Source organism: Larus michahellis, chromosome 4 (genome assembly GCF_964199755.1).
Source record: "Larus michahellis chromosome 4, bLarMic1.1, whole genome shotgun sequence".
NCBI classification, from domain to species: Eukaryota; Metazoa; Chordata; class Aves; order Charadriiformes; family Laridae; genus Larus; species Larus michahellis.
Window position 1 is genome coordinate 2029383 of NC_133899.1, and position 26614 is coordinate 2055996.

The window sequence follows — 26614 nt, forward strand, 5'->3', positions numbered from 1 at the left end:
TGTGCACCCAGTTCCCAGGGGTGCACGGCTGCTCCCAGGGGAGCACGCATGAACCCCCCGCTCCTGTGCAGCGCGGCGGGTGTCTGCAGTGCCCCGTGCCGTGTTGCTGCCCGGGCTGCAGGGCTCCGCGCTGGCATTACCGAGCGCCGGGGCCCCGAGCGGAGCACTCAGCCTCAATTAGCTCCGACCTCTTATTTTTCTTTTTGGGTGAAGAAAACAGGAAATACATCATCTTTTCTTTTTTTTTTTTTTTAACTATTTTTTTATATATTTTGGTTTTTCCTTGCTGCCGGCGGCGGGAACCGGTGGGCTGCTTGGCCAGCGCTCACCCCCTTCCCCGTTCCGCTCCGGTGGGGGGGGGGCGGAAATCCCGCTGCCCGTCGGGGCTGAGACCGGCCCAACTCGTGTCGGCGGTGGCGGGGGCTGCAGTGCCGGCGGGCGGCGCTAGGCGGGGCCGGGCCGTACCGTACCGGGGCAGAGCGGAGCCGGGCCGGGCCGAGCCGTGCCGGGCCAGCCCGCCGAGGGAGGGCGGGGGGGGGCGGGCGGCGCCGCTTTATAAAGGCGGCGGGAGCGGGGCGGGGGAAAGCGCGTCCCTTCGCGGAGCTCCGGGACCGGCCAGCAGGGCCTTGCCCAGCCCCGGCGGCTCGGCTCGGCTCGGCTCGGCTCGGCTCGGCTCGGCTCGGCTCGGCTCGGCTCGGCTCGGCTCGGCTCGGCTCGGCGGGGCATGGGCCGGCCCTGAAGGGATGGAGCGGCGGGCGCTGTGCGCCGGGCTGTACTGGCTACTGCTGCCGCTCGCCCTGCTCGCCGGTGAGTGCGGCCGCACCTGGGGCGGGGGTGTGTGTGTGAATTGGTGTCTTTTTTTTTTTTTGGGGGGGTGTTGGGGTGTGTTGTGTCACCCTCCCACGCGTGAGCCGGGTCGCGGTGCTCCCCACCCGGGAGGAGCCGCCGCCGGCCCCCGGGGAGGCGGCGGGGGGGGGGGAGTCGGTGGCGGGACACGCGGCGGGGGAGGAGGGGGGGTGCAGGGGGTATAGGGACACCCCTCAGCCCCACGGGGGACTACCCTGCACGGCTTTCTCCCCCCCCGCCCCCCAAGTCCCACGCGAGACCGAGCTCGCTCTCGGGAAACGCTGCAACTTCTCCGGACCGGGTGCGGGGGCAGCGCCTTGGTTGTGCGTGTGTGTGTGTGTGTGTGTGTGTGTGTGTGTGTCCCCACCTCCCCGGGGACCGGTTGGGGCTGAAACCGTCCCGGTTTGGACACCGCCGTGTCACCCCACTCGCCCCTCTTTGCAAAGGGGGGTAGGGGGCAAAGAGGGCGCCGGGACAGCCCCGATCCCGGCGCTGCTCGGGGGGTGGCTGGCACCCATCCCGGCTCCGTGCCCGGGCACCCTCCCGGCGGGGAGCGGGGCACCCACCTCGGCGGCAGCAGCCTCTGCAAGGCCGTGGCTCCCGAGCTGCTCCCAGCCCGTTTTAAGCAACGCTGGCCTTTTGAAGGCAGATGCACCACCCACCGAGGCAACCGTCTGGCTACCAGCCTGGAAAATACCCGTGTCCTGGGACGCGCAGAACAAGAATCGGCTCTTTGAACCCCGGCTGTTTGGGGGGAGCCCGTTCGGGGATTCTCCGTTTACCTTTACATAGACGCAAAGGAAAAACCTCTCCGTAAACAGGATTGTTCAACGGGTTCCTTGTGCCCGGGCACGGGCAGGGTCCGGCCACCGCTGCCGGGCTCACGCTGCCCGTTCCAGGAGACCCGCAGCCTGGGGAAGCGGTGGCATGACTTTTGGGGTAGTGTCACCCAGAGAGGTGACATCCAGCCAAGCAGCCTTTGTCCCAGCTGCGTTTTGGGGAGCCGGGCTGGGGGTACGTGGTGCTGGCCGTGCCGCCGGCGTGGGGCGAGCTCCGCTGGCAGAGGAAGTCGGTGTCTGTTGAAAAAGCTCTTCTTTATTTGCTCTGGTTTGCTCGAGGAGTGACTCAGTGCATCGTGCAGGATGTGAGGAGGTTAATTATAACCCTGCCTACGGACGGGGCTGGGAAGGGAAGGTGGCCGGGCACTGCTTGCACAAGGGCTCCCCGGCTGGAGGGGTGGCAGCCGCTGCTGCGGAGCACGGGAGCTGCCGGGCACATCCCATGGGCGCACGGGGTGACACGTGGCCTCTGGGCGCGGCCTCACGCATGGGGCCCTCCTGCCACAATTGTGACGATTTGGCCCCAAATTGTGCCAGGCTTGCTTGCCCACTTGCCCCACTCCGGCATGGGACGTTGTGCCGGGGAACCGCAGCCTCCCATGGCTGGTGGTGCCGGTGGCTTTGGCGTTTTCCCTCCCGGTGAGCTCGCAGGTGGCTTGTTTAAATTTGGGGGCCCCGCTTGGGCGGGGGCTGTCCTGGGAGAGCAGCTCCCTCCTGCTCCAGCCGCTTGTCAAAATAACCGTGTGGGTGACTCAGCTGGGTCTGGGGGGGCCTGGGGCCTCACACCTGCACCGAAGGGGAAACTGAGGCACAGGGGGATGTGGCTTGTCCCTCTGCACCTGGGGAGGGGAGGAAGAGCCCCGGAGCATGACCTGCCTGTGGCCCTTCCTTTCCCTGGCAATTAGGCTCTTCCCAAACGTCCGGAGGATGTTTGCTTGCGGCTCCTGGCCAGCTCGGGGTGGGTGGAGGTACGGGAGCTGGCCCCCATGGCAGGGCTCGGGGCAGCCCCCCGCTTCCCACAGGCTGGCACAGGCACGGACCCCCAGGGTGCACCTCCCAGCCATGCCACAGGCCGTATCCCCCCCCCGGCGCAGGGAGATGCCTCGGCTCTGTCCTGCCTGGCAGGGATGCTGGCGTGCATGGAGCTGGCGGGGGGGCTCAGCCTGCGGTGCACATCCCACCCGAGGGGTGACCGAGGTGGGGACCGGGCAGCGCTGCACTGGGACCCCCATGCTGGGTGATGCTCCTGGCCGTGCCGGCTCCACGGTGCTCGGGCAGGAGCAATGGATGAGGGCAGCAGCCCCCCCCTCCCTGGGGCTGCCGTGCCCCCAAAACTGGGGGGCCTGACGCGGGGTGAGGCGAGGACATGGTCCCTCCTGGCCGAGCCCCCCTTGCCCGGCCAGGAGGTGGTGGGGTGCCGGGGGTCCCTGGGGGGGGGGCGGGTCTTGGCCAACCCTGGGTGCTGCAGGGGGCCGGTGCCCAGCTGGGTGCTGGTGGGCGCGTGGGCTGCAGCCAGCCACCTCCTGCGGTCAGGTGCTTTATATAAAATGAAGGGGGGGAAAAAAAAAAAAGAGGAGGGGAAAAAAAAAAAGAAGAAAAATTAAAAAAAAAAAAAAAAAAATAGCCACTGCTGTCTCCAAGAGCAATAACTCCCGTTTCCTCCCCAGGCGCACAGGGGGATGGGAGGTTGCAGGGCCGGCCGCCTGCAGCCTGCCTGGGCTCTGCCCGTGCCGGGGTGCTCGTCTCTCCAGGTCGGAGCCTTTTGCAAAGCCCCTTGAGGTGGGCGATGCTGTGGGGGCTCCGCGGGTGTCCCCACGCTGCCCCTGGGGCTCGTCCTGCAGGGGCTTTATCGCTCCGGGCAAGGCCAGGTTTAACCCTTTGCTGCCTCTGCGCCCCATCGCAGCAGAGTCCCGGGGTGCCCGTGGGGACTGGGCGAGGAAAGGGGGGGTGTTTGGACACAGCTTGGCACTGCCATATGGCAGACACTGTCACGGCCCCGAGCTGCACGTGGGAAATGTTATGGTGGATGCGGGAATGTCCCCGTGTGATGAGAGTGGGGGGTCCTTGGGTGCAGGTGGGTGTGAAAGCAAGAGATGTGTACGGGCATCCTGGTGCTGATCCTGGGGCTCCGGGGACTCCAAGGGCTACTCCGTCCCCTTGGCATGGGCTGCCCCCATCCTGGTGTGTGCCCGGTGTAGGGACTGCAGCCCCGGGGCCGTTGGGTGCCGGGGAAAGGGGTGTCCCCCGGCTCTAGGGTGGCAGCGAGCATCCGCCCCCGGAGCCGTTGAATTCCCTGTCCCGTTGCGGGAGGCACTGGCCGGCTGCTGGGCTTTCCCAGGCTGGCAGCCGTGGCACCCGCTGGCACCCGGCCCGGTGCCCTCCCGGGGCAGCTCCCGCAGCATCCCCCGGGAGCGGGGCTGGCCTCTGCCTCGGCGCTGGCAGGAGCGGGATTAACTTTCCACAAAAACAGGATGCGGCGGGTGAACCGGCGGGGCTGCTCCCTCTTCCCGGAAAGAGGAGCCGGGGCTGGGGCTGGGAACGTGCCGGCGGCTGGCTCTGCCAGCCCAGGGGCTCGCTGCTTTGGGGCTGACCGGATTTTGGGACGGGGCGAGCCTCTGTGATCGGCACTCGTTAGCCTGTCTCTGGTTTGTGGTCAGCGGGTGCAGAGCGCAGGGTCCTGGGGGCAAAGTGACACCCTGGGGACACTGTCTGGGTGTCGTTGTGTCCCCCCCCCCCCAGCCCTGGGGACCCCAGCTGGGGGCTGTTAGCCGGGAGGCAGGACCCGGCTGTGGGGAGGTGGCTTGGCAGAGCTGCCTGGCTCCGGCAGCAGGTAACGGGCCCGTGTGAAAATAGCAGGGAATTAAAGAGCTCTGTTAATTAATCCTGAGCGGCCGCAGGTCCCTGCAGGGCCAGCAGCTGCGCCGGTGCCAATCGGCGTATGGGCTGTGTGTGGGCACAGGGTGGATGGTGCTATGGTGCCGGTGTGTGGGGCTCCCCCATCGCTGCTGGGGGCCGGGGAGCCCCCTTTCCCCATGCAGTTGGATATGGATCCGTCCCTGGGAGCCGGCTGGGCGCGGGACGGTGCCCGATTTGCAGGGGAATGGGCTGCGCCAGACGCCGACCCTCTCCTGCAGCTGCCCTTCCCATGCTTCCCCAGCCCAGTTGCAATGGGAGAGATCCTGGTGCCGGCTCTCCCCACCCTTGCCGCCGGGTCCCTGCCCTCCCCGGGGGTCCCTGCTGACCCCCCTTCCCCTCCCACAGGGGGATCTCAAGGCCAGCGTGATGGAAACCCGGCACATCTCACCCAGCTCCCCTGTGCTGCGATTTATCCTCCTCCCGGCACATTAACGTCGTTAATATTTCAAGTGCTGCTGGCGGCCAGCGCCGGCCGCCGCGGCAGTGAACTCCCCGGCAGCGTGGGAGCTGGGCCGGCTGCTCCTAAATCCCCGCGGTCACGGAGCTGGGGAAGGCGGGGGGGGTGTCTGGGGTGCGGATCCGGGATCACCTTGCTGGGGGTACAAGGGAGATGCTCAGCGCGGGTCGGATCCTGCCCTGTGTGTGCCGCAGAGGCGAGACCGCAGGGCATGGTGGGCGATGGGTGTTGCTCGCACGGGCAGGGGGACGTTTGGTGTCACCGTGGTGGGTGCCACCCACCCGCCTGGCTCCTCGCGGGGAGGATGGATGGGGTGCGGGAGGGCGGGTTTCGCCGCGGGGCTGCTCTCCCCCGCCGCCACCGCCGCTCTCCCCACAGGCCAAACTGGTTTTTCTCCCCACTCTGGCGCTTTCCCCGCTGTCAGCACTGCGGGGAACTGGTTTCCTCCGACTGTGCAGGACACGGAGCACCCACGCACCACCGGCACGGCACGCCCCGCTGAAGCTGGCCCTGCCGAGGAGGTGTGGGTGCAAAGCCAGGTACCGCGGGTGCTCCCAAACTGGGCCGTGCCGTGCCCGGCCACACCATCAGCATCGTTTTTCCCCTCCGTTTTTCATCCTCGAGCCCTTAAAAGCTGGTTGAAGCCAGCAAGCACTGACCATCCTGCCTTCCCGGGGATGCCGCCAGCCGGGGCAGGGGGGAGCCGCCAGCCGGAGGGTCCCGTGGGTGCTGGTTGTTCAGCCCCAGGGTGCAGAGGGGTGCTCTGCGTTTGCTGTCAGCTGCTGCTAGCCCTTCGTGGTGCCACGGGCAACCTTGAGCCGCTGCCACCAGGATGCCTGCTCTGTCCTGGCCCTTGTCTGGGAGTAATGCCCGCAGTCCTGGGGGGCTGGTGGTGTAAAATACGTGGGTCATGCTGTTCCTCTGGGCATGGGTGGTCCCCGCAGCATATGTGTGCCCAGCGATGCCCTTGGGTCTCCCCACGGTGCCCATAATCCCCGTCCTCCCCACAGCTCTCGGGCAGACCCCAGCCCAGGCAATGCCAGCGGGGCTCCATCACAGCCTTCCCGTGCTACCAGCACCCACAGGGTGACCGCAGCTGGGACGGGGGCTCACGCTGGGGCTGGTTCACCCCAGACACCTGAAGGACCCTGCCCTGGACCATGGGGTCAGTGCCAGGATGGGGGGTGCCGGTGGCCCTCGAGGCTGGGGGTGAGGGGAGGCTGGCTGGCTCCCACGTAAGCTGGAGCGCGGCTCGCCCACGCGCCGGGAAGGCTCCTCTCAGCCCTGTCGCCGCTGGCGCGGGAAGGGGAATATTTGCTCCATGAGATCATGGTTTGCCGAAACGTAGCCAGCAACCCTCAGCAGCGTGCGGGGAGGTGACGCGTCCTGGGGTCACCGTGGAGAGGTGGCTGGCGCGATGGTGGTGTCGGTGTCCCCCCCGCCCCCCCCCAACCCGTGGTTGGGGGCTGTCTGCACTCCCCGGGGGAGGGAGGCAGCTGGGGACCCTGCTGTGGGGTCGGGGACCGGCATTAGCCCTGATGGGTGCCGCGTGGAATGTGCCCCGGGCTGCCGGGTGCGTTCCTGGGTGCCTCCTCTCCCACCGCCCCCGCGCCCTCCAAGGATCCCCTGCCGTTCCTGGGGGGGCTGCACCGTGTCCCCCCAGGCCGCGCCGTCCTTTGCCCCAGGATGTGCTGTCCCATTGAAGCCTCGTAAACACAGGAAGGGCCGTGCCGGGCTGGTGATGCTGAGCACGTCCCCTGGCGCCCAGCCTGCCCCCAGCCCCACGGGGCCGTGGGCTGCCCTGTCAGCCCCCACTGCCTCACCCAAGTGGGGTGCCAGGGGGAGCAGGTCCCTGGCCACGCAGAGCTGGGGTCCCCAGCGCCCGTTCCCTGTGGCTGTCCCCTCCCTGGGCTGCCCCAGAGGGATCCCCCCGACCCAGAGTGGCCAGGCACTGATTTGGTGGGTGTCCCGCAGCGGCTGTGCCCGTCACCGTGGCCTGGTGGCCGCAGGGCTGCCCCGTGTCTGGTCCCAGGTCGCGCCGATGCATGTGCCCGTGTCTGTCACCGCTCGCCTGGTGTGTACATGCAGCCGATGGGAACGCTGCGTCCCCAGCCGTGGTGGCAGCTGCCCCGGGATGTCCCCGCCGTGCGGTCCCTGTCCCCGCCGGCGGCAGCTCCGCGGGGTGCTGGCTCAGCCCCGCTCCCTGCCCAGCTCCTCCGACGGTTTCACGCCTGCAAACAAGCTGTAATTTAGGTCTAAAAATATGCGAGGGGGAAGGTGGTGAGCTGGTGGCGTGCCCAGAGCGGGGCTGGGTGCAGGTGAGGGGCTGTGCCACCCCCGGGGTGGCTGTGGGTGGGGGTCCCAGCCCGGTCATGGGTGTCCTGGCTCAGTCGTGGGGGGGCCCTGCAAACCTTGCAGGAAAAACGTGGAAATGCGGCAGATTTTGCTCATGGCTCTTGTCTCCCTGTCACCCCACGTATCTGGGACCACTGGTGTGTGTGTGTGTCCCCCTCCCCGTGCCACCCATGCGGGTCACAAGGACTGACCCAGCCCGGGCTCCTGCCCATGTCCCTCTCTTCCCACTGGCATTTCTGGGGGACTCGAGTCCCTGCCTGGGACTACCCATCGTTTTGGGGTGTCCCTCCCCTCCCGCTCGGGCGTCCCTCGCTGTGCAGTTCGGGGTGCCGTCCTGGGGGATCCCCGGGGCGGGGGGATACAGCCGAGGAGCCTGGGGGGGTGCGGCACCCCCCACCCAGTGCCACATCCCCGGCACTAACCCTGCCCCTACCTCTGCCCCCAGCCTGCCTCTTCCGCTTCAACGTCCTCTCCCTGGTGTACCTGCTCTTCCTGCTGCTCCTGCCATGGTTCCCGGGGCCCACCCCGCGCTCGGCCGGAGGTAAGGGGCTCAGCCTGGGGCACGGGGACCGGGCAGAAGGGTGGGCATCATGCGGGCAGCTCCGTCCCGGGGAGGGGGGAAGCCGGGCAGCGCGGGGGCTGTCAGCCGCTCTGCGGCAGGTACCTGCCCTCCTTCTCCTGCGGTTTCCCCCCAGCTGGGCAGCGTGGCTCCGCGTGGCAGCCTCCCTCTGTTAATTATAGCCCAGCGCGGCTATTAATAGGCCTCCCGCTCCAAAACGGTCAGTTTTGAGCCCCAGCCTTATTAACCAGAAACCTCAGGGCTGGGCTGTGCCCTCCCAGGGTGGGCAGGGATGTACCACCAGCAGCCCCTCCGCCCTGCCCGGGCACGTGGGGCACGTCCCCCCGCGGTGGGCATGCTTTGGGGGGGCACAGGGGGTGCATCCCCCACGGCGGCTGCATGGGAGCATCCCCTCCGGCGGGTGCACGGGATGTGTCCCCCCATGGTGGGCACAGGGTGCCCGTAGCCCTGCTGTCTCCCCGCCCTCCGTGCCAGGCTGAGCCATGCTGTAACGCAAGCCGGCAGCGCTTGGCACGGCCGTGGCTAAAAGCTCTGCCCTCTGAATATTTCATGGGCTCGCACGGCCCCGGAGTCCGGACGCTGCCGAGAGCTTTCACGCGGATTTACAGGAAAAAAACAAGTGGAGGGAGAGTTTTTGGCCTGGGGCCGCCCACCGGCCGGTGCGCAGCTGCGGTGGGCTCACTGCCTGCGCCGTGGCCAGGAAAACGGGCGTGCGGCCCGGGGAGCCGGGCGGGATGGGGGCACGGCTGCAGCTGGTGGAAGGTTTGACGGGGCTCGCGGTGCGGGGGACCCCCTGGCACCCACCCGCAGCCGCCCCCGCAAGGCATTCCACCAGGGATTGGGATGGGAATGGTGAGCTGCATCCCGATGCTGGTCCCGCTGCAGTGGGGCTGGGAAGCGCGCAGTGCCAGCTGGGTCGGAGGGTGCTGCAGGGGCAAGGGAGGGTGGGAGGGAGTGTGGTTCTGGGGCCCTGGCTCCCTGCATTGCCCCGTGCCTCAGTTTCCCCAGGAATGCAGTAGAAAGAGTGTTCTTAGGCTGTGCTGGGCGCACGGTGAGACATGCAAGGTCCTGGTGGGACCCTGTCTCTGGGGCAGACCCCTGGCGTCTCTTGGCATGGCCACAGTGCACTCCTTCCCAGCTCTTCCCGGGGTTGCTGGGGATGCTGGTGCTCCTTGGTGTCACCCCGGGTGATGGGTAATGGGGTGCCCGTGTCTCGCAGGTCACACTGTCCGCCTCCTCAAAGCTCTGCTGGGGACCAGCATCCTCTTCCTCCTCGCCCACTTCGTTTTCCAAATATGCCTGTACACGCTGCCCATCCTGGACCAGCTGCTGGGGCCCAGCTGTGAGTACGGGGTGCCAGGGCCGCCTGCCATGGGGGTGCCCACGCCTGCCCTCCCCCTCCTGCGCCTCTGCTCTCCCAGGCGTCACCCTCTCCCCGCAGTGCCCCGGGGCTGGACGCCCAAGGTGGTGACATGCGGGTGCGGGGATCCCATCCTGCTGCGTGCTGGGGGGCTGCTGAGGCTCTGCGGGGTCCCAGCCACGTGCCCAGCACCGGGGCATGCTGTGCCATGCCAGGGTGCCCGCTGGGCGGCCGCTGCGCTGGGCACAGACCCCGTCCCGGGCCCCCATGGGTGTGGGGTGTTCTTCCCGTGGGGAAGCCCCTGCTCTGGGTGGGCTGGGAGCCTGCCCGCACGGGGTCTGCCAAACTCAGCGCCTCCCTGCTTCCCCACAGGCAGCACCTGGGAGGTCCTTGCCCGGCACATCGGGGTCACCAGGTAAGGGTACCCTGGTGGTGTGGGGCTGGGGGGATGGCAGTGGCGGCGGGGGGACACCCCTGAGCCCTCCCCTGCCCCACTCTCCTCCTCCCACCCCCCAGGCTGGACTTGAGCGACATCCCCAACTCGGTGCGTCTGGTGGCACCCGACGTTGGCATCCTGCTGGTCTCGTCCCTCTGCCTCTGCCTGTGCCGCCACCTCGTCCCCAAGGCCGGTGCTGTCGCCCGCAGCCGGAGGCCGGAGTCCCTGGAGCCCCCTGAGCGGGTGAGAGCCGGCCCTGCCGCCGTCGGCAGCATCCCACCCGCCACATCCAGCCTCCCCGCGGCATGGCGACCGGTCCCTGTCCCCTCCCCAGGGAGGGCAGCCCGGCACGCAGAAGCTTGGCGTGGGGACATCCCTGGTGGCCAGGGACCCAGGTTGGGGCAGTTTTGGCTGAGCGGGCAGCGGCGGAGGGCTGGGTCATCGGCACGGCACCTCATACGGGGCTGGGGTGACTCAGCCGCGGAGGAGCGCCCGTGTTTGCTCCCGCGTTGCTATAGGGATCCCGGCAAACAGCCCGGCCCTACGGCACCGCTTGATGCGGGGCTGCCCGACGGTGGTGGGAGCGCGGTGCCCGGACCCCCAGGCTCCAGCTGGCACCGCCGCACCGAAGCCCCTGGGCCGAGGAAGGGCAGCGGGGTGGGCAGTCGTGGGATGCTGGCGCCCAGCTTGAGCTCGCCGGCAGGGCGCAGGGCTGGGTGCCGTGCTGTGCCAGCGGCAGGGCACCAGGACACTGTGCTCGTGTGGCACCGGTGTCACCCAGGCAGACACAACCCCGAGTCGATGGCACCCCCCAGCTCAGCAAACACCCCTCGGGGCTCAGCCCTGTCTTGGGGTGCTCGCCTCTGGTCCGGGCTGTCGTGGTGGGCGCTCGCCTGCCCGGCTCCGGCCGTGGCCGGGCTGTAACCGGAGCGCTGGACCATGCGGATGCCTTTGCTGTGAGAGCGGGGCCAGCGCGGGAGGCAGCCTGGAAAAAAGCTCAGTGCTGGGAACCCGGGTGCCGGCGCCAAGAAAAACAGCCGCCTTTCGGAGGCGCTTTCCAAGCGGCTAATGAGATAAACACAGCCAGGTGCCGGGCTGCGCGCCCGCACAGCGCCGGGCAGGGCGCCCCGGCCGTCCATCCGTGCTCTCCCTCAAGTGGGGAAACTGAGGCACGGTGAGCAGCAGTCTGAGGCCACGGCGCTCACACCGTGCTCCTCGCCTGGCAGGGGGAAGAGCAGGACGTGGAGCGGCACGGTGATGCGGCCGATGGGGACACGCCGCTCAGCACCAGGCTGCGGGTGACGGCTCACTGGCTGCTCTGGCTGGCCGGGAAGGGCCTGGCCATCCTGCTGCTGGCCTTGGCCGGTGGGTATGGGACAGGGGGTGACATGCGGTGAGCCAGGGAGGGTCAGTGGCCACGCTGCCGTGGGGGATGCTTGGTCTGGGGAGGATGCTCGGTCCAGATGATGCTCGGCCAGGGGCTGCATGGCCGGAGGATGCTCGGCCGCGCACTGACCGCCCGCGGGGCACTGCTCCCCAGGGATCACCCTGCCCTCCGCCTCCTCCAGCGTCTACTACCTGCTCTTCGTGGGGTTGTGCACCTGGTGGGCCTGCCACCTCCCCGCCAGCCGCCTGGCCTTCGACACCCTCTGCGTCCTCATCGGCGTCTATGCGGGCAGCCACCTCCTCTGCCTCTATGCCTACCAGACACCCTTCGTCCAGGGGGTCTTCCCGCCCCCCACCATCTGGGCACGGTGAGTCCCGGGGGAAGGAGCCGTGCCGTGGGTCTCCGTGACGCCCCGGTTGAGTGGCCAGCCCGTCGCCCCGCTCGGCCCCCGTCCTGCTGCCAGCTGCGGTGGGTCCCCGGGGAGGGTGGCCAGAGGCTGCCCAGTGAAGCCGTGTGCTGTGCCAGTGCTGGGATGGTACCGTGGCTGGCAGTGGGGGTCCTGGCTCAGCCGGGGGGTGATAACGCCACCCGCTTTGTCCTCGCAGGGTGTTTGGCTTCAAGGACATCATCCTCTACCGCAACTGCTCCTGGCCCAACGCCCTGGTGCTCAACACCGACCACCCCTGGCCTGTCTACGCCAACCCCGGCATCCTGCTCCTGCTCTACTACACCGTGGCCACCCTGGTGAAGCTGCGCCGGCTGGATGCCAGGGTGAGGGGCTGCGGGGCTGAGCCAGACCCCATGCTGATGCCCGGCGTGCCCTGCTGCTCTCACTGCCCCAGCACTGGCATGGGGGGTTGCCCAGTGGAGGGGGGCTGGGAGGCAGTGGGGTGCCCGTGGTTGCGGGGGGTGCCTCGGCAGGGGGACAGGACATGATCCTGCTCCCCCAGCGGCTGCAGCGGGGTGCCCTGAGCTGGCTCCTGCCCCTCACAGAGAACTGCGGCACCGGCACAGCCACCGGCAAGGTCCCCGGAGAGGGAACTGGTGGAGCTGGAGAGCTGGCCCAAGGACACCGATGGCGTGGCTGAGGACACCAAGGTGGGTTTAGGGGGGTGTGCCCCCCCTGCAGCAATGCCTGAGCTGTGGGGAGCAGGTGCGGGATGCTCTGGGGGTGCCGGGGTGGGCTCTGAGCCCTCTCTGCCCCCCCAGCCCATGCTGTCCCCCAGCACCGGGAAGCCAGGCGCTGGGGCTGAGAACTGCACCATCCACGTTATGGGCAACTCGCCGCAGCCGGGTAAGTCCATGCCCACCACCGCCTCCCCCTTCCTGTGGCCAGCCCGTGGCCCGGGGGGTGGCTCACGGTCCCCCTCCCCGCGGCCAGGCAGGAGGCGTCCGGCGGACCGGCTGCCCCTGCACGCCTTGGGCCATGTCATCATGAAGCAGAGCTACGTCTGCGCCCTCATCGCCATGATGGTAAGGGACAGGGGCCGGGGGGGATGAACATGGTGGGCACCTCCTGGACCCAGTCCAGGCGAGTGGCCGCATCCTGCTTGCCCGCAGGTGTGGAGCATCACCTACCAGAGCTGGCTGACCTTCGTGCTGCTGCTCTGGGCATGCCTCATCTGGACGGTGCGGAGCCGGCATCACTTCGCCATGCTCTGCTCGCCCTTCCTCCTCCTCTACGGCATCGCCCTCTGCAGCCTGCAGTACGTCTGGGGCATGGATCTGGCCCCCGAGCTGCCCACCCGCGTCGGCTTCATGAGCCTCAAGCAGCTGGGGCTGGAGCACCCCACATATCCCTGCTTGGACCTGGGGGCCAAGGTAAGCTCGGTGTCCTCGTCCCTGTCCCCGCTGGCACCCGGCTGTCCTCGCTCACTGCCTGTCCCCGCAGCTCCTGTTCACCCTCACCTTCTGGCTGCTGCTGCGGGAGTTCGTTAAGGAGAAGCTGCTAACGAGGAGGTCCCCAGCCACCCCGCTCCTGGAGGTGACCGTCTCAGACGCGGGTGAGGGCTCCTGGTGTCCCCCAGCCAAGAGGGACTCTGCGCCGGGCTGAGCGTCCCTGGGGTGCGAGTGCCCGGATGCAGGCAGCTGCCGGGGACCGGGGACACGCGTGTGTCCCCCCGCCCGGCTGCCTGCAGCCCCCTCCCTGCCTTGCAGAGCCCAGCCGGCAGCGGGACATTCTGAAGGCCCTGGGGGTCCTGGTGCGGGATTTCTACGCCAAATACTGGATCTGCGTCTGCGCCGGCATGTTCATCGTGGTGAGCTTCGCCGGGCGCCTCGTCGTCTACAAGATCGTCTACATGCTCCTCTTTCTCCTCTGCCTCACCCTCTTCCAGGTAGGGGGTGCCAGGGACCCCCTCCCCGTCCCCATCTCTGTCCCTGTCGTGGCCCCGCTGATGTCCCTGTCCCCGCAGGTGTACTACAGCCTGTGGCGCAAGGTTCTGAAGGGCTTCTGGTGGCTGGTGGTGGCGTACACCATGCTGGTGCTCATCGCCGTCTACACCTTCCAGTTTGAAGACTTCCCCATGTACTGGAGGAACCTGACGGGCCTCACCTATGAGCAGTGAGTGTCCATGACCCACCGTGGAGTCCCTGCCGCTGCCAGCCCTGTGGTGGCACCAGGGCATGGCCCAGGGATGTGTTGCACAAGGGGAAACTGAGGCACGAGGGAAGTTGGGGTTGAACCCCGGCGTGCCGGCTCGATGCCCGTGCAGGGTGGGATGGATGCGGCCCCGTGCTGACCCTCCCCTCCCTGCCCAGGCTGGGCGACCTGGGCCTGGAGCAGTTCAGCGTCTCCGAGCTCTTCTCCAGCACCCTCATCCCAGGCTTCTTCCTCCTGGCCTGCATCCTCCAGCTCCATTACTTCCACCGGCCGTTCATGCACATCACTGACCTGGACCACATCCCCGCTGCCACCCCGTCACCCTGCCACATCCCCAGGTAGGGCCCCACGCTGGGGTGGCTCCTCCCCTGCACCCCAAGACCCCATCCCTGCCCTGACCCCTCCACCCCGCAGGCCTGAGGAGCTGCACGGGAGCCGGCTCCTGCGGGATGTGGCTGCTGCCGACAGCGCCGAGACGGGCGACTCTGATACCGCGTCGCAGGGTACTGGGCAGGGATGGGGTGGGATGAGGTGTCCTCCGAGGCAGGAAGGGGCTGGGGGGTGCAGGGACGGATTGGAGCATCCTCCAAGCCGGGAAGGATCTGGGAGAGTAGGGAGATGGGATTTGAGTGTCCTCCAAATGTGGGACGTTACAGGGATGGGTTGGGGCATCTTCCAAGCCAGGAATAGGCTGGGGGGCTGCAGGGATGGATTGGGGTGTCCTCCAAGTCTGGGAGGGGCAGGGAGGGTGCAGGGATAGCTTGGGGCATCATCCAAGCCAGGAAGGGGCTCAGAGGGCACGGGAATAATTGGAGCGTCCTCCAAGAATGGGGAAGGTATGGGGATGCATCAGGGTATCCTCCAAGCCAAGAAGGAGCTATGAGGGTAGGGATATAGATTTGGGGTGACCTCCAAGCGTGGGAGGTTGTGGGAATGGATTGGGACGTCCTCCAAGTGTGGGATGATACGGGGATGGGTTGGTGTGTCCTCCAAGCCAGGGTGGCTGCGGAGGTGTCCGTGACAGTCCGTGTCCCCACAGTGCCCACCAAATGGGGGCTGGTGCTGGAGCGCCTGATCGTGCTGGGCTGGACCTTCTCGGACACGCTCACCCGTGGGCAGGTCTTCGTGAGGCGCCTGCTGGAGCTCCACATCCTCAAGCTGGTGGCCCTCTACACCGTCTGGGTGGCCCTGCAGGAGGTACCAGCCTCAGGACCCCGGGGTGGGGGGGCTTGGCCGAGCACCTCGGGGTGCTGATGTGGCCACTGCCCCAGGTATCGCTGATGAACTTCTTGCTGGTGCTGCTGTGGACCTTCGCCATGCCCTACTGCCGCTTCCGCCACATGGCCTCCTGCCTCTCCACCGTCTGGACCTGCATCATCATTGTCTGCAAGATGCTCTACCAGCTCAAGATTGTTGACCCCAGCGAGTACTCCAGCAACTGCACTCAGGTGCCTGGGCGACCATGCTGGGGGGGTTGCCCGGTCCTTGGGGTGCTTGTGGCCATGCAGCCGGGGTTCCCTGGCTGGAGGTGGGGTCTGGCGGTAGGGGCGAGGGGCGCTGATGCCCGGTGGTGCTTCCCTTTGCAGCCCCAGCTCAACGGCACCAACCTGAGCCCGGAGGAGATGGGCAACTCCACGCTGTACCGTGGTCCCGTGGACCCTGCCAACTGGTTCGGCATCCGCAAGGGCTACCCCAACCTGGGCTACATCCAGGTGGGCATGGGGACACCCCATCTGCGGGGACCACGTTGGGGGATGCTCAGTGGCGTGCCATGGTCCTGAGCACCCCCTTGTTCCCCCAGAACCACCTCCTGGTGCTGCTGCTGCTGGTGTTCGAGGCGGTGGTGTACCGGCGCCAGGAGTACTACCGCAAGCAGCACCAGCTGGTGGCCCCCGTCACCGAGACCATCTTTGAGGACATCTCCCGCGAGCACCTCGACCACGGCCTCGGCAGCTGTGCCAAATACTTCCTCAATTACTTCTACTACAAGTTTGGCTTGGAGGTGGGGAGCGAGTGCTGCGGGGGGGGTCCCACCGCTCGCAGCACCCCAGGGCTGAGCATCTGCATTCCCCGCCCGCCCCCTCCCCAGATCTGCTTCCTGATGACGGTGAACGTGATCGGGCAGCGGATGAACCTGATGGTGATCCTGCACGGCTGCTGGCTGGTCGTCATCCTGACGCGGCGTCGGCGGGCGGCCATCGCCCGCCTCTGGCCCAAATACTGCCTCTTCCTCGTCATCTTCTTCCTCTGCCAGTACCTGCTGTGCGTGGGCATGCCGCCCGCCCTCTGCGTCGGTAAGGGGCAGGGGGCACGGGGGGCACCTTTGCAGGGGTCAGGGAGGTGGAGGTCCGTGCGTGGGCAGGCTGCCCGCCCTGGGTAAGGTGTCGGGGGGCCGGCATCGAGCGTGCCCGCCGCCCCCCAGACTATCCGTGGCGCTGGAGCCGGGACATCCCCTTCAACTCGGCGCTCATCAAGTGGCTCTACCTGCCCGACTTCTTCGTGCCCCCTAAGTCCACCAACCTCATCAGTAAGTAGCCCCCCTGCCCACGGGGCACCCCGGTCCCTGGTATCCCCCTGCCCATGGGGGTGCCCTGTCCTCCCCCTCCAACCCCAGCAGCTCCCTGGCCATGGGGTACCGCATTCCCCAGCATCCCCCTGCCCATGGGGGTGCCCTGTCCCCCCACCCCAAGCCCTGGCAGCCTCTTGCCCATGGGGCACCCCAGGCCCTGGTATCCCCCTCCCTGTGGGGTGCCGTATCCCCCCACTTCAGCCCCTGGCACCCATGGGGCAGCCCTAGCGGTGGGGGTCCCATCCTGCCCCAAGGAGGGTGAGCAGAGGGGAGGTGGGAGGGCAACCGGGAGGGTTGGAGGAGCTCCCCCGGGATTCTCCCCTGGTCTGAGCCATGTCCCCGCAGATGACTTCGTGCTGCTGCTGTGCGTGGCCCAGCAATGGCGGGTGTTCGAGGCCGAGCGCACCGAGGAGTGGCTGCGGGCGGCTGGCGAGAACGCCGACCGGCTCGACCTGGCGCGGGACCCCCACAACCCCACGCCCAACTTCATCCACTGCCGGTGGGCACCTGCGAGCCAGGGATGGGACAGGCTGGGGCACCTGGGACCATGGGGATGGGACCCTCCCCTGGGATGGGACCCCCTGGGGTATGGACAGGATGGGATCTGCAGGCAGTGGGACCTGCTGGGCTGGGATCCCCTAGCATGGGGATGGGACCCCACCAGCGCTGGGACCCCTTTGGGCCAGGGAAGTCCTCCCCCCTAGGCTGGGCTGGGACAGGATCCGCTGCCCACATGGCTGGAACAGGAGCCACTAGGATGGTACCCCCAGGTCTGGGACAGGAGCACCCTGAGGCTGTGCTGGAAGGAGATGTGTTGGTCCGGGACACCCCTGGTGATGGTGCAGGACCCCCGTGGGCACTGGGACCCCATAGACTGGGACAAGGCACTTTGTCCCCCAAGATAGGGCTGGTGCGGGGATTGGGACCATACTGGTTTGGCTGGGGTGTGGGGAAGCACCTTGCTGCACCCCAAAACTAAGTGGTGCCGAGCGTGAGTGCTGGGAGGGGACAAGGGTCCTTCTCTGAGTGCCCCATCCCACAGGTCATACCTGGACATGGCAAAGGTGGTGGTTTTCCGCTACCTCTTCTGGTTCGTCCTGGTGGTGGTCTTCATCACCGGTGCCACCCGCATCAGCCTCTTCGGCCTCGGCTACCTGCTGGCCTGCTTCTACCTCCTCCTCTTCGGCACTGCCATGCTGCGCAAGCCGGCGCGGGCTCGCCTCGTGCTCTGGGACTGCCTCATCCTCTACAACATCACCGTCATCATCTCCAAAAACATGCTGTCGGTGAGGGCTGACGTGCCCTGGCCATGCAGCGTCCCCCGAGCTCCTCCTCAGGGCCACCCACCTCCTGGGCATCCCCTGGGGAGGGGTACGGGTGGCAGCACTGTCCCCCTCTCGCTGTCGCCGGGCTAACCCCACGCTCTGCCCTCTCTCCCTGCAGCTCCTCTCCTGCGTCTTCGTGCAGCAGATGCAGAGCAACTTCTGCTGGGTGATCCAGCTCTTCAGCCTGGTCTGCACCGTCAAGGGCTACTACGACCGTGAGTGCCGGCCTGGGGCCGGGGGGGGGGTCTGGGTGCTGCCCTGCCTGCGCTGGTGGGGTTGGGGGTGCCGGTTTGGGCTGCTGTCTGACCTGCCCGCATCTCTGCCTGCCAGCCAAGGAGATGGGCAAGGACCAGGACTGCTCGCTGCCCGTGGAGGAGGCGGGCATCATCTGGGACAGCATCTGCTTCTTCTTCCTCCTGCTCCAGCGCCGCGTCTTCCTCAGCTACTACTACTTGCACGTCATGCTGGACCTCCAGGCCTCTGCCCTGCAGGCTTCCAGGTGGGGCTGGGTTCCTGGAGGGTCCCCGTGGGTGCCGGGGTGACAGTGTCCCCCCCCCCTCACCCTCCCGCCGTCCCCACAGGGGTGTCGCGCTGTTCAAGGCCAGCACCCTGAAGAGCATGCGCTCCCACCGGCTAGCCGAGAAGAAGTCGCTGGCCCAGCTGAAGCGGCAGTGAGTGGGTTTTGGGGGGCACAGGGCAGCCCTGCAGCTGCCACCACCTTGGGGCACCCCTGTGTTGGATGGGGGTGCCCCCGGGGGGGGGTGGTCTGGGGGGGAGCGGGCTCCGCAGCAGCCTCTGCCTGGCAGGATGGAGCGGATCCGAGCCAAGCAGGAGAAGTACCACCAGGAGCGGCTGCCCAGAAGCACTGCCGAGGGGGAGGATGAGGCCAGCCCAGGTGAGAGCCAGGGGCTCCCCGCCTTGTCCCCTCCACCCCTCTGGGCACAGTAGGGTGATCGTGACCCATCGCCAACACCCGTCCCAGTGGAGCCTCTCGGAGCATTGCGGTGAACCCCCCTCCCTGCTCCCCTGGCTCACCCCCGTGCCAGGGGGTGGGTGCACCGAATGTGACCGTGCTCAGCGTCCCCCCCTGTCTGCTGTTCCACAGCACCCGGCAGCCCGGTGGACCCTTCCCGGCAGAGGGAGCGGTGGTGGCGGCCATGGTTAGACCACGCCGCAGGTACTGCCTCGGCACGGGGGCCATAACGGGGCACAGCCCCTCGGCAAGGTCCCTCCGCCGGGGACCACTAACACCTGCGGGGAGCGGTGGTGACGGTGCTTTCGGCAAGGTGACACTCTGCATGTCCCCCGACCCCGTGCTGGGCTGCAGGGCACTAACCAGGGCTTCTCTGCTTCCCAACGCTAACGGGGTGTTGGACTGGGGGTGCCGGGCTGGGTTTGGGATTACCGGCATTGGTTGCCTCCGAACGCCAGTGCCGGAGGGCTTGTCTCTAACGGAGATCCCCACGGGTGTCCTCGGCACCGTGCTGGCAGCGCCGTGTCAGGCAGAGAGCCTTGGGGAGTCGGCAGCCGTGCCGTGCCACCCTGTGCCGTGCCACCGGTCACCGGTGGTGCCATGACACCCCGTGCCATGGCACCGGCCATGCCGTGACACCCTGTGCTGCCCCGGCAGTGCTGCATTCGGGGGAATACTTCCTCTTCGAGTCAGACAGCGAGGAGGAGGAGGAGGCGATGCTGGAGGAACCGCGGCCGGGCAGGCAGAGCGCCTTCCAGGTGAGTGTGGCCGGGGTGCTGGGGGGAGTGTCGTGGTGTCCGTGGGGCACTGACAGCCCCTCTTTCCCCCCGCCAACAGCTCGCCTACCAGGCCTGGGTGACCAACACCAGGACGGCGCTGCAGCAGCAGGAGCAGATGGAGGCACCCGGTGCCGAGGTCGCTGCAGGTGGGTCTGGCTCACCCCAAAATGGGGCTGAAAGGGGGGTAGGAGGGGGTGCAGCCGTGCCCTGTGCCTGCTGTTTGCCCTGGCTGCTGTTGGCGTCCCGTAATGGGGCATCGCCTCAGTGTGCGTGGACTCTCTGATGGCTGCAATGGGGTTGGGCACGAGCCGTGCAGCTCTCCTTTGGTGCCCACGCTGGTTTTTAAGCTGGATGGGGGGAAGGGCTGTGGGGTGATGAGCGGGAGAGCCCCACTGGGGACCAGAAACAACGTCCACCCTCTGCTGAGGTGGTACTACCCCTTCCCGGGGCGGGGGGGTCTGACCATTGCAGGGGACAGCGGAAGGAGAGAGGAGTTGGAGGCACACGAAGAGGCTGAAGGCCAGGAGGAAGAAGAGGAGGAAGGCTCTGGTAGGTGGGCAGCAGGACCACAGCATAAGGGAGTGCTGGGGGGGGTGCAAACAGGCACGAAGTGACCCCCCGCCCCGTCCCTCTCCTCGCCCTGGCAGAGCGGAGCAACGTGGTGCAGCGGGCGCTGAACACCCTGCGGTTCCTGTGGGTGCTGTGCCGGGCCATGGTGGACGGGCTGACCCAGTGGCTGGACGCCTGCACCCGGGAGCACGCCGACATGTCCAACGTCCTGCGCCTCGAGAGATACGTCCTCACGCGCCGCCTGGCCACGGTGAGCCCAGGGGACACGCCGGGGTACGGGGAGGGTGGTGGCAGCCCCGTGGTGGCGCTGACCCCCTGCCCGCTGCAGGGAGAGGATGTGCACCGTGGGGTCCTGGACGAGCTCTACCTGCTGCCACCGGAGGAACCCCCCGAGGAGTCGAGCCCACAGGGGTCAGGGGGTGCGGACCCCCAAAACGGCGTCGCTTCCAGGCAGGTGCATAGATACCCCCCGAGGGGGCAGCCGGCAGCGCCGCGGGCAGGGGTCGGCAGGCAGGGGGCTCACCCCTGTCCCCATGCTGTCCCCAGCGGGCACCAAGGAGACACCCCTGCCCCGGAAGGATACCCGCTGCCCAGGGGCAGCCAGGAGCCGGTGATCTCGGGGTCCCGGGAGGAGGTGGCTGGGTCTCAGGAGCTCCTGGCCCTGCCCCAGAACCGGAGCCGGACGGCCAGCGAGCTCCTCCTGAGCAGGTATGGGGACGTGGGGACCGTGGGGCCAGGGCCAGGGGGTGGCAGGTCCGGCTCACCCCCCTGTGCCCCGCAGGCGGCTGTACTTCCCTGAGCTGGAAGAGTCCGAGAAGTTTTATCAGTCCCACAACCGGTTCCTGAAGCTGCTGCTGGCCGGGTACCGCTGCGTGGCTGCCCACTCCGAGCTGCTCTGCTACTTCATCATCATCCTCAACAACATGGTGACCGCCTCCGTCATCTCCCTCTTCCTTCCCATCCTCGTCTTCCTCTGGGCCATGCTCTCCATCCCCAGGCCCAGCAAGCGGTTCTGGATGACGGCCATCATCTTCACTGAGGTTGGCAGGGGATGGCTGGGGAGGGGACAATGCCACCCGGCCCCCAGCTGCCACCTGCTGACCCCAATGTCCCCACAGGTCATGGTGGTGGTGAAATACCTCTTCCAGTTTGGGTTCTTCCCCTGGAACGGCTATGCCATGCTGGTGCGCAATGAGGGCAAGCCCTTCTTCCCACCCCGCATCCTGGGTTTGGAGAAGACCGACCGCTACATCAAGTACGACCTCATCCAGCTCCTGGCGCTCTTCTTCCATCGCTCCCTGCTGCTGGTGAGTCCTGGAGCATGGTCACCACCATGGGCATTGCCTGGGTGGGCATCCCCAGGAGCTGGAGATGCTCCTGGGGGTGATGGGGGCTCTGGAGAGCACCCGGTGGGCACTTGGTGGCTCTGCCTTGCTTCCCACCCAAGGCACCCATTGCTGGTTGGGTCCTTGGGGTGCAACGGGAGCCGATGCTGCAGGCTGGGGGGTGAGGTGCATGGGGTGGGGGGCATCAGGAACTCCATCCCCCTGACCGCCCTCCTTCCCAGGCCTATGGGCTGTGGGACCATGAGGAGGACCCCTTCCCCAAGAAGAAGGCAGAGGTGGAGCGGGTGGAAGATGAGGAAGAAGAGGAGAGGCGGGCAGAAGCAGTGTCCCCACCGCTGCCGGTGGGTGAGGAAGGGACGGAGGCGCTGGCAGAGCCGGAGCCACCGGGCTCAGCCGTGGGGCTGGAGCCAGAGGGCGATGCCGTGGGGCAGGAAGAGGGGACCAAGGCCACACAGCTCCGCTTCAGGAGGAAGAGGTGGCGGGGGAAGAAGAAGCTGGAGACGGCTCCGGAGGAAGGTGAGTGCTGATTCCCAGCCCTCACGCCCCAGCAAGGGGTAATGCAGGCGTCCCCCAGGGCAGAGGGGTGCTGGGGACGGGCGGGATGCGGCCCTGCAGGACCCTGGGCTGTCACCCATGCTGTGCCTCACCCACAGAGCATGGGGAGGAGGAGAAGGAGGAGAAGGAGAAGGAGGAGAAGGAGGAGGAGGAGAAGGAGGAGGAGGAGGAAGAAGAGGCAAAACAGAGCCATGCTCAGAAGAAGCTGAAGGCGTTTGGGCTGCGGGTCAAGCTCTTCTTCCTCACCATGTGAGTGTCCCGTGGTGCTGGTTGGGGTGAGGGATGTGGAGTGCAGCCCCCCCCGGTCATCTGTCCCCTCTGTCCCCTCCAGGGCGCAGAACATGTACCAGCCGGTGCGTGGATTCTTCTGGGACATCCTGCACACCCAGCACCGGGCAGCCACTGATGTCTACGCCTTCATGTTCCTGGCTGACGTGGTCGACTTCATCATCATCATCTTCGGCTTCTGGGCGTTTGGGGTGAGCAGGGAGTTCCTGCAGGGCACAGACCTCCAGCTCCCACCACGGGGTCAGGCTGGGCCATATCCTGACCTCTCCTGCATCCCCAGAAACACTCAGCGGCCGCCGACATCACCTCCTCGCTGTCGGATGACCAAGTGCCAGAGGCCTTCCTGGTCATGCTGCTCATCCAGTTCACCACCATGGTCATCGACCGTGCGCTCTACCTCCGCAAGACCGTGCTGGGCAAGCTCATCTTCCAGGTCATCCTGGTCTTCAGCATCCACCTCTGGATGTTCTTCATCCTGCCAGCAGTCACGGAAAGGTACCGAGCATCCGCCAAGGACGTCCTCAAGGGCACGGCGTGGTCCTAATGTGGCACCTTTGTATCCCCAAGCCCACGTGGTGGCCCAGCCTGGCCAGAGAGGTGGCCAGAGGAGTGACACCTCCTTCCTGCAGGTTGTTCAGCCTCAACACGGTGGCCCAGCTGTGGTACTTCGTGAAGTGCATCTACTTCTCGCTGTCAGCCTACCAGATCCGCTGCGGCTACCCCACCCGCATCCTGGGCAACTTCCTCACCAAGAAATACAACCACCTCAACCTCTTCCTCTTCCAAGGGTATGGCGCGGGGCCACGCGGACACCTGGGTGCCCAGAGGGTGATGTACCAGCCCCCTCTCCCTGTGTACCCCCCAGGTTTCGCCTCGTGCCCTTCCTGGTGGAGCTGCGGGCTGTCATGGACTGGGTCTGGACGGACACCACGCTGTCCCTCTCCAACTGGATGTGCGTGGAGGACATCTATGCCAACATCTTCATCATCAAGTGCAGCCGCGAGACAGAGAAGGTACGGCCCCATTGGGCTGGGAAGGGACCTCCAATAAGCCCCTCATTGCTTGGGATCCCCCCAAGCCTACCTGGCGCCATGTGCTGTCTCCCCTCCCCCAGAAATACCCCCAGCCCAAGGGGCAGAAGAAGAAGAAGATCGTGAAGTATGGCATGGGGGGCCTCATCATCCTCTTCCTCGTGGCCATCATCTGGTTCCCGCTGCTCTTCATGTCGCTGGTGCGCTCCGTGGTGGGCGTTGTGAACCACCCCATCGATGTCACTGTCACCCTCAAACTGGGGGGGTACGAGGTGAGGATACGGGGAGGGGGTGCCGGGGTGCCCATCTCGGACTCCGGGGTCCCTTGCCCCACTGACAGCACCTTGTCCCCCCACAGCCGCTGTTCACCATGAGCGCCCAGCAGCAATCCATCCAGCCCTTCACCCCCCAGGACTACGAAGCTCTCACCAACGAGTTTGAGAGGCAGCCGGTAAATCCCCCCCAAACCCCCATCCTGCTCCATGGGGCTGGCAGAGACGGGGAGGGGCGCCCCGGGCTGGGGGTGTCCTTGGGTGGGGGGCTGAGCTGTGTGTGTGTGTCGTCGTCCCCCGGCACCAGGTGGCCATGCAGTTCATCACGCTCTACGGCTACGAGGACATCGTGACGGCCCGCATCGAGGGCAGCTCGGGATCGCTCTGGAGCATCAGCCCCCCCAGCCGGGAGCAGATGCGACGGGAGCTGCAGAACGGCTCCTCCGACATCACCCTCCGCCTCACCTGGACCTTCCAGAGGTACCGCTGGCATGGTGGGGACGGGGCAGCCCTGCCTGCACCCCCCCCCCCCCCACGCACACTCACTCAGCCTCTGCTGCCCGCTCTGCCCGCAGGGACCTGGGCAAGGGGGGGACGGTGGAGCACACCTTCGACAAGCACACCACCGACCTGCAGCCCGGCGCGCCCCAGCGCATGGAGCTGGCCCAGCTGCTGCAGGGCACCCGCGACTCCCCCGTGTGAGTGTCCCTGGGGAGGGGACACCCCCCCCGCCCCCCGTCCTCAGTGGGACGGTTTTCTTGTGTCCCCCTCCCTCCCCCGGCTCACCCCACTCTCTTGCAGGCAAGTGCCCAAACTCTTCCCCAAATACATCCGGGCACCCAACGGCCCTGAAGCCAACCCAGTGAAGCAGCTGCTGCCAGGTGGGTCCTATTGTGTCACACCCTCCCCCCCCCCCCAAAAAAAAAAAAAATAAAAATCAGTGTTGGGGGCACATCGGTGGCCGTGCTGTGCCCTGACGATGCCACCCCCCCGCCCCCGGCAGATGGGGAGGACAGCTACTTGGATGTGGAGGTGCAACTGAAACGGGAGCGTGCACGTGCCGGCCGAGGAGGTGACAGCTTCTTGGAGTGGTGGGTGGTGCGGCTGAAAGAGGCCCCCCCACACGACGGCAACATCCTCCCCATGGTCATCTTCAACGATAAAGTCAGCCCCCCCAGCCTGGGCTTCTTGGCTGGCTATGGGTACGTGGAGGGGGTGCACGAGGTGAGGGGGGGGGTGGTGGTGGTGGACCACCTGGCTGCACCCCAAAAGGGGTGCGAAGCTGGGGGTGGGATACAGGATGCTCTCCCCCTGCCCTTGCAGGATCATGGGGCTGTACGTCTCCATCGTGCTGGTAATCGGGAAGTTCGTGCGGGGCTTCTTCAGCGAGATCTCGCACTCCATCATGTTCGAGGAGCTGCCCTGCGTGGATCGCATCCTGAAGCTGTGCCAGGACATCTTCCTGGTGCGGGAGACGGGCGAGCTGGAGCTGGAAGAGGAGCTCTACGCCAAGCTCATCTTCCTCTACCGCTCCCCCGAGACTATGATCAAGTGGACACGGGAGAAGGAGTAAGGGGAGGGGGCTCTGGGCCCCCTCCCCCTTCCCGGGGACATCACCGCCAATGCCTTAACCAGCCCCTCCCAAAGCTGGGGCCACATCCTGCTGGGGGAGGCAGTGGGACGCAGGGGTACTCGGCACTCGCTTTTAGGGAGGATGTTTTTCTTACGTTGCTTTGAAGCCGTCCGACCTGCGGAGACCACGTCGTGCCTTCCCGGGGCAGGGGGACAGGAGCTGCCCGCCCCTGCCCCCCCCCCACACCTGCTGGGCACCCCTGGCTGTTGGGGAAGGGGTGGCATGGGGGCGGCAGGAGCTGGCCTGTGCCCCCTCCTCGCTCTCCCCAGCCCTGCTCCAGAACCAGGTTGAACTCAAAAGCAATAGCCCCCCAGGATGGGGGGCCCTGGGTCACGGCCCCCCCCAGCCGCGGGGTGAGGCTGGACGCCCCAGCTGGACTCTAGACACTCGTTGTGACTTTGTTTTTGGTTGTTTTGTTTTTTTTTTTTTTATTAATTCAAATGGTTTATTTATACAGATATCTAATAAAAACAAAGCTGAGACCTCCCCGGCTGCTGTGCTGGGCTGGGGAGAGGGAGGCGCAGGGTGGTACGAGGGCCCTGCTGCCCCCAGGGGGGTACCAGCACCCCTGGCACCCACCGAAAGGGGTCTGGGGGCTGTCCCTGCCCCCTGGCTGTAACCAAAACAGGGTGCAAAAGCAGCTGCCTGGGTGACAGGGGTCCTCAGAGGCTCTGGTCCCCTACCATCCAGGGACTGGGGGGGCCACCCTGCCCCAGCGGTGCCCCAGAGGGATGGGGGTCTGTGTCCCCTACCGTCCCCAGCCCCTTCAGCTCTTGCCGGGCTCCTCATCCTCCAGCGGGACCTCCTGGCTCTGCTGCTCCATCTGTGCCCTGCGAGGGATGGACATGGCGTGGATGGATGTGGCATCAAGGGCCGAGACAGGGGGGATGGGAGGGGACCCCGCTCCCTCCTACCTGCGGATCCTGCGCTGGGCCTCGGCACGCACGTAGGGTGGCAGCGTGGCGAGGGGGCCCTGCAAGAGAGGAGCCATGGGGATGGGGACACCCGACCCCAAGGAGAGCCACCCTCCTGTGCCCCGAAAGCCTTACCAGTTCCTTAAAGGTGAGGCGGCAGCCGTAGCACAGCAGCGGGATGAAAGCAGCTCTGCTCTCAGCCCTGGGGGGACAGGGACCATCAGAGGTGCTGGCACAACGGCCCCGGTGCCGGCACGGCATCCCCCCTTCCCGCATGCTCACCCTGCTGCCGTGGCATCCTGGCAGCACCCGTCCCCCGCCGGCTCTGTCTCCTCCGTGATCAGCGTGGGCTCCAGGGCCAGCTCCTCCTCTGCAAGAGCCGCAGAGCAGGGGTGCGGCTGGGGGTGCATGGCCGCCCCCTCTTAATCCCCTGTGCCCGCCACCGCCCCCCTCACTCACCCCCAGCGATGTCCAGGGCGCACAGGCAGAGCAGGCAGCGCTGGGACTCGCTGCTCGCCTTGGCCGGAGCCGGGCTCAGCTTCTCGCCCGTCCTGCAGCCAATGTGGGGGGGGGTGAGGGGT

The 26614-nt window shown here is 67.0% G+C and overlaps 2 protein-coding genes across 6 annotated transcripts in view; one reads left to right on the plus strand and one right to left on the minus strand.

Moving 5' to 3' along the window:
* Positions 1-25606, plus strand: PIEZO1 (piezo type mechanosensitive ion channel component 1 (Er blood group)). Of its 2 annotated transcripts, XM_074582697.1 has the most exons (51): positions 1-807; positions 7859-7954; positions 9213-9335; positions 9726-9768; positions 9870-10032; positions 11016-11154; positions 11330-11543; positions 11782-11947; positions 12170-12274; positions 12386-12470; positions 12558-12649; positions 12737-12997; positions 13068-13179; positions 13334-13512; positions 13591-13739; positions 13937-14116; positions 14193-14281; positions 14818-14975; positions 15050-15226; positions 15365-15490; positions 15580-15780; positions 15868-16072; positions 16201-16305; positions 16693-16846; positions 17390-17633; positions 17791-17887; positions 18003-18171; positions 18254-18343; positions 18479-18567; positions 18778-18849; positions 19303-19403; positions 19483-19570; positions 19896-19973; positions 20072-20244; positions 20323-20444; positions 20541-20702; positions 20776-21034; positions 21113-21301; positions 21562-21856; positions 21994-22144; positions 22227-22374; positions 22464-22678; positions 22813-22971; positions 23049-23196; positions 23298-23486; positions 23573-23665; positions 23794-23966; positions 24062-24184; positions 24288-24367; positions 24490-24688; positions 24810-25606. In XM_074582697.1, the coding sequence occupies exons 1-51, from the start codon at positions 744-746 to the stop codon at positions 25057-25059; spliced, it is 7542 nt and encodes a 2513-aa protein (XP_074438798.1). In that variant the 5' UTR covers positions 1-743; the 3' UTR covers positions 25060-25606. The 2 variants fall into 2 exon arrangements, with proteins under 2 accessions (XP_074438798.1, XP_074438797.1); XM_074582696.1 differs by having other exon boundaries at positions 12386-12649.
* The window catches only part of CTU2 (cytosolic thiouridylase subunit 2), a 3925-nt gene continuing 2843 nt past the window's right edge, over positions 25533-26614 (minus strand). The window contains exons 9-13 of one of the 4 annotated variants that reach the window (XM_074582698.1): positions 26493-26584; positions 26316-26403; positions 26169-26235; positions 26034-26092; positions 25533-25949 (exon numbers count right to left, since the gene is read on the minus strand). In XM_074582698.1, the coding sequence (XP_074438799.1) occupies positions 25886-25949; positions 26034-26092; positions 26169-26235; positions 26316-26403; positions 26493-26584 (370 nt within the window). In that variant the 3' untranslated portion in view covers positions 25533-25885. The remainder of the gene's footprint in view (positions 25950-26033; positions 26093-26168; positions 26236-26315; positions 26404-26492; positions 26585-26614) is intronic. The other 3 variants (XM_074582701.1, XM_074582699.1, XR_012586451.1) reach the window with 3 other exon arrangements.

Coding starts and splice junctions, on each gene's coding strand:
- PIEZO1 (XM_074582696.1), top strand. CDS start 744: ATGGAGCGGCGGGCGCTGTGCGCCGGGCTGTACTGGCTACTGCTGCCG. Junction 12,998..13,067: donor GCTTGGACCTGGGGGCCAAG/GTAAGCTCGGTG, acceptor CTGTCCCCGCAG/CTCCTGTTCACCCTCACCTT. Junction 24,185..24,287: donor GGCACCCGCGACTCCCCCGT/GTGAGTGTCCCT, acceptor ACTCTCTTGCAG/GCAAGTGCCCAAACTCTTCC.